The 6000-nt window shown below is 33.9% G+C and overlaps 1 protein-coding gene across 1 annotated transcript in view; it reads left to right on the top strand.

Annotated features, from left to right (window-relative positions):
• Positions 1-2529: 2529 nt before the first annotated feature.
• Positions 2530-6000, top strand: part of LOC124372753 (protein ovarian tumor locus-like) — a gene marked incomplete at both ends in the record, with an annotated part of 46020 nt that continues 42549 nt past the window's right edge. Inside the window, one exon of the mRNA XM_046831163.1 lies at positions 2530-2685. Within this exon, the coding sequence (XP_046687119.1) occupies positions 2530-2685 (156 nt within the window). The remainder of the gene's footprint in view (positions 2686-6000) is intronic.

The following is a 6000-nucleotide window of genomic DNA, read 5'->3' as shown; positions in this document are numbered from 1 at the left end:
ACATAGACCTTTGTGTGGGGCACACTTTAGATTTGGTTATTTTTTTATGGGCTTTCATATGGTATTAGTGAAATAAATAAAAAAAAATATGTACACTAAAGTTGGCTTTAAGTGGATGTTTTAATAAAAGAAAACACTTTCGGAGTGCTAGCTCTCTGAAATATATATCATAAATTGCTGGTCGTTTTGAGTCTTTTCTTTAAATCAGAACTAGTTAAGGTATTAGAAAAACTTATATTGCTGAATTTCATGTGTTCTTTAGTGTGACATAAATTAATATAAGTATATAAAACAATTAACATGTTATTCTTTTATAAATGTGATAATCACTTTTTGAAAAAAAAGAAGCTAACAAAGTTTTTTTACCACATATATTTTTATTTTACAAATATCTAAAAAATTATCTAACAGTATGTCATAGTAGTGCAATTTTATTAAAGTTTGATATTTTTTGGTGAATTAATGACATCAGGCTGAACGTCTTAACAGGGCGTAAATAAATAAACAATTCAAGTCACCAGCTGTTGCATTATAAACAAGTTGATTAAATACAGCATACATGTTCTTGCTGTAGAATTTATGTTACTTAAACAAATAGATGTTAACCCTTTTAGTGCCAAGAGAGCCCATATATAGCTTCAACTTGTTGTCATAAAACGCCAAGAGCCTTTATTTAGGCTCAAGCTAGGTTGGTGGTTTTGAAATGCCAAGATCCTATATATAGGCTTGGACAAGTTTGGACGTTAAGCGCCAAGATCCTTTATTTAGGCTCTCAAAATTTTCATGCAGTACACAACCATTTATTGACTAATATCAATAAAATTAGTACTGATTTTTGCATTTTATATAAAATGTACTATAGCAAGTAGGACTGTATAGACATTTTTATAGTATTCAAACAAAATAACTAAAATGTTTTATCTAACGACACATGCATTTCTATGGTAAGTCAGTTTTGTACTTTGTTTACTAATAAATATATAAATTGTTAGTATTATTTTACCAAATTTTCACAGTTCTTTCTCAATTAAATATAATTACACTATAATACAGAGGTTTGTTTGAGTAAACATTTTTCAGGCATTTATTGAGCTCTTAATTTACACACAAAAAATGGAAAACTTTTAAAGGTATGCGATTTTAACAGATCAAAATTTCATAAATTCCATTACATGTCATTGTTCTCCTATTAAAAAACGAATAAAATGAGGTTCAAAATCTTTAGTTTATCATAAAATTTAGCGAAATGAGAATGATTTATGTGATACAATACAATCAGTACACACAGTGTTAGATTGTATTGTACCAGTGAACGAGGCAAATGTCCTGAAAAATCCTGTTTCCTTCACAATCCTTCCATCGTTAAAAACAAACTTCAAACAAAGGATCTAGAAATAATTTGATTAAATATTTTTACTCTGCCTTTTCAAGAAAATCATGATTCACACTGATAAAGTTTTTTGTCCCATATTACAACAGAAAATGTACGTTAACCCTCCATCGGGCGCTAAAACGGAGTTTTTCCTCCGTGTATTTTTTTTATTATTAAAAATAGTACTACTTTTCTGATGTTGGCAGTCGTGTCCCGCAGTGTACTTCACGAGCATCTTTCGGGGAAGCGAAAACAATAGCCTCCCGCTTTTCTTTGTCAAAATCTGTCAGTATGAGGTCTACTTCCGTGCGAGACTGGACGATTCCTCCGTGAGCGCCCGATGTCGTGTTTTGTAGTACTTGGACGAAATCTCCGTGAGCGCCTTATAGTGTTTAGTTTTTATGGAGTAATAATCCGTGTGCGCCTAAATGTCTGACCTGTGATGGTTTCTTTTCAAGTTTTACAATATATTTTATTTGAATTTTGTGAAATGGAGAATGAAGACGAGAGACTTGTCAGTACAGTACACGTGTGGCTAGGGAACATTTCAGTACTGTTTATGGAGTGAACATTGTCGTTATAAGAACCAGAAGGAAAAATGTTTTGAAACTTTGTATAGTGTAAAAAAAATTTTTAGTAAAGAATAAATTTTTTATTTTAGAATAATAATTGACATTACAATTGTATAATATCTCAAGAATTGATGTAAGTTGTTTTTGTAAGCAGTTATAAACTAAGTTAATTTCCATATATATTATTAAAGAAGGTTAAAACATTTTTACAATTAATTGCATTATTCCTCTTAAAATAAATCATGTTGTTACTATACAATAACATTTTTTTTTAATTTCAAAATTCCTATTTGGAAAATTCATTACATTAGAGAGTAATTTTTATTTAAATTCTAAAAATGAATATATTACATTGTAATTAAATCAGTATGAATATTTAAACAAATAAAAACAGTTTAAACGACTATAATATCCATTATTCACTAACCTGGAGGAAACCTCCGTGAGCGCCTGATGGTGTTTCTAATTTTAAGCGCCCGATGGAGGGGTAATCACTCAGTAGTAATTGAGAAACATTTTTTATGTGTATAAAAAACATGTACATTTCTTATTATAAAACAATTAATGGGAGTATTTATATCCTAGGAGAGACTTTCTGGTGTTTTATGAGGTTGGAAAAAAACTTCCAACAAGCAACAGATAATGGTTTCAAAGATCGCATCATGTTGTGTTTGTCTCAAGATCGGCACTACGACTCTGTTTACACTAAACAATTCATCTCAAATGCTGCGTTCTGTCAATGTAAGTATTTTGCTAGTTATATATTATGCTCTCTATTATTTTTGTCTGTAGAACACTCACCAATACCTATAAATTACATTGCAACAATTATGTTGTGCATAATACATATTAATACACATGTAACATTGCAGTGTACCATTAATCATAAAAGCCTGTTTTTTTAGCTGAAGACTACTAAAATGTTCTTCCATGGGTACAAAGCCTAAATTGTGTCATGATACTAGTTGCTCTATCAGTTCTGTTCTAGATTCTAAATAATCATTAAATATAACAGGCTATAATAAGCCTATAATATATTAAAAATTAATACTATCACAAGATAAGATATTAGTCACAAGCAAAATTAAACTAATATAAAATAATGAGTTGTTTGAAAAAAAAATCAAAAGTGGCATAATATTCATTGAATTAAGTAAACTATTTATTATTTTAAATTTTATTTTATTCATAATAAGAATAAAATACTATGTATGTACGAGGGTCGTCCATAAAGTAACCGCCGTTTGGGCGTGGCACGATAACTAGTGGGGGTAGTGCCGCCATTCTCACATCGGTGTGCGCAGCCGTTCAGTACGCTTCTAGCTGTGCAAGGAAGAGCATCGTGTGATCGTGCGTTCTTTTGTTACAACGTAAAAACATGAGCGCCGTGATAGAAAATCCCGCCAAGTGTGAAGTGCGTGGTGTAATAAGATTTCTGTGGTCGAAAAGTTACACAGCAGCTGAAATTCATCGTGAATTGAGTGCGGTGTATGGCCCAAACATTATGAGCGAAGGTGTAGTCAGTCAATCGGTTCGTTTTTTTTTTAAATGGAAGAAGGAACGTTCACGATGAAGACCGGAGTAGTAGGGCCATCTCTAGTCAGTGATGACTTGGTGAACAAAGTGGATGAGAAAATTCGCGAGAATCGTCGCTTCACAATCTCGGAACTTACAGATCATTTTCCTGCAATTTCTCGAAGTCTTGTGCATGAGATAGTGACAGAAAAACTAGGCTATCACAAGTTTTGTGCTCGTTGGATTCCAAAAGTGCTCACCGATGATCACAAAATGAAAAGAATGAGTTCTGCCATAGACTTTCTTACTTGGTATGACGTTGAAGGATAAACATTTTTGAACAGGATCGTTACAGGAGATGAGACTTGGGTAGCCTATGTGAATGCCGAAACAAAAAACAGTCAATGCAATGGGGTCATACCGCTTCGCCAAGCAAGCCAAAGAAAGCTTGCCAATCTTTTTCAGCAAGAAAATTGATGGTTACAGTTTTTTGGGATGCTAAGGGCATCTTGCTCGTTGAATTAATGGAGCGTGGTACGACCATTACAGCTGCAGCTTACTGTGAAACTTTAAAACGGCTACGACGAGTGATTCAAAACAAGCGTCGTGGTCTTCTGACATCTGGTGTTGTGTTTGTCCATAACAACGCCCACGCCCTCATACAGCTCAAAGAAACAACAGAACTTTTGGAAAAGTTCAAATGGGACGTTTTTGACCACCCCCCTACAGCCCGGACTTGGCTCCCAGTAATTTCCATCTTTTCCCGTACATGAAGCGGTGGCTTGCATCTCAGAGGTTTGCGAGTGATGAAGAGCTTCAAAACGCTGTGACAGGTTGGCTACGTTCTCAGGCGGCAGATTTTTTTAAAGACGGAATTTCAAAAACTGTTAAAAGATATGATAAGTGCTTGAATTTGTATGGTGAATATGTAGAAAAGTAGAGAAAAGCTGTAGTTTTAACATTTATATAACAAACTTTTTGTATCTCAACTGGTTTATTTTTTATTTCAAAACGGAGGTTACTTTGTGGACGACACTCATATGTTAGAAAAGTGTCTGACTCTATTGTTTATGTGACTACCTAATGGATATGAATCAAATGGGCTCACATGAACTTCTGTGCTCATGCATTATTTTCTTCCCACCTTGGCTGGCAGCATTTGAGTGAGGTAGTGTATAGTGCTTTCATTAGTTCCTTTATTACAAGGAAAATAATGGCACATTCCATTTTTATTGAAAATTTTGTAATGAATAGAGTGGTCTTGAAATTCGTGCCGAACCTACTGGTAGCAGCGGGACAAAAGCAGCTTCGTGTTGGTAGTCTCAGAGCAATTGCTAGACTTCACAAACAGTGACATCTACCTTATGAATGCCATAATCACTGGTTATGTCTTGGGTGTGTATGGGTATGCCCGAAGACAAATCCCAGCTGTGACAGTGGAAGCATTCCATGTCACCAAGACAAAAGAAGTAATACAAGCTTTAAGTGCGCAGCAATGTCAAAAGTAGTGCTGGCAGCTTTCTTTGACTCTCATAATTTGGTACACCACAAGTACGCACCACAAGGTCAAACAATTACAAAAAGAACACTAAAAGGATATCATACATCACCTACATAATACTGTGTGGTACAATAATAGATCATAGTTGTCAGCATGAAATTTGTTAATAAATAGGAAAAATGAAATAGAAAAGAAAAAAAAACATGACGACAACGCTCCAGTATATTACTTGGATTTAATAATTCAGACTTCATTGAAAAACCAGATTTCAATGGTTCAATTCCTTTCTCTCCTGTTATGGTCAACTACACCTTCTAAATGTTCCTCAAATTCAAGAGGCCAGTGAAAGGTCAATGATTTCAGACAAGAGAGGACATATGGCTGTGACATTATAGCCAAACTTCATTCTAAATGGAATTTCAAATGGATTTCCAATAATGACAGTACTGTTGGGCATAGTATCTAGAGTTTTGAGGAAAGATCTTTAAGGGTGATGAGGTTTCCAATGCTCCAGGTATACTAGGGGCAAAGGTCAGGTACTTTTCTAACAGCCTTTGTATTGTTTAATTTGTGATTATTCTCTTAATATTATAAATGTGCAAGTTTGTGAAGAATCGTCTTTGGATGTTTGGATATTTGTATGTTTAGGTTTTTGGATATTTGATTCTCAATCACACAAAATGTGGTGGGCAGATTTAGGTTAAATTTGACTTGTATATTGTTGCTTGTATATGACAATAACACATAGACATATTTTAATTCCAAAATAATACTTATTAGTTATTCCAGAATTTCTTTTTGCACGAACAAAATACTATCTGGGAGGTGAATTCAACCTATTTAGTTTATTTTGGACATTCAAATTAGTTTCCTTTGATGTTGTTGTGGAGACATTTTATAGTAGCTGAATGGTAAAAAAACGGAGGGATCGGACACTAATATGATTCAATGAACCATTCCCTCTCCGGGTAGCAGTGAGCCTGTGACCATTGTACTTGAAATGACAAAGTAATGTTGTTGTGGAGACATATTATAGTAGC

The sequence above is a fragment of the Homalodisca vitripennis genome, unplaced genomic scaffold (assembly GCF_021130785.1).
Source record: "Homalodisca vitripennis isolate AUS2020 unplaced genomic scaffold, UT_GWSS_2.1 ScUCBcl_3970;HRSCAF=9829, whole genome shotgun sequence".
NCBI lineage: Eukaryota > Metazoa > Arthropoda > Insecta > Hemiptera > Cicadellidae > Homalodisca > Homalodisca vitripennis.
This window is presented reverse-complemented; position numbering and strand designations above follow the sequence as displayed.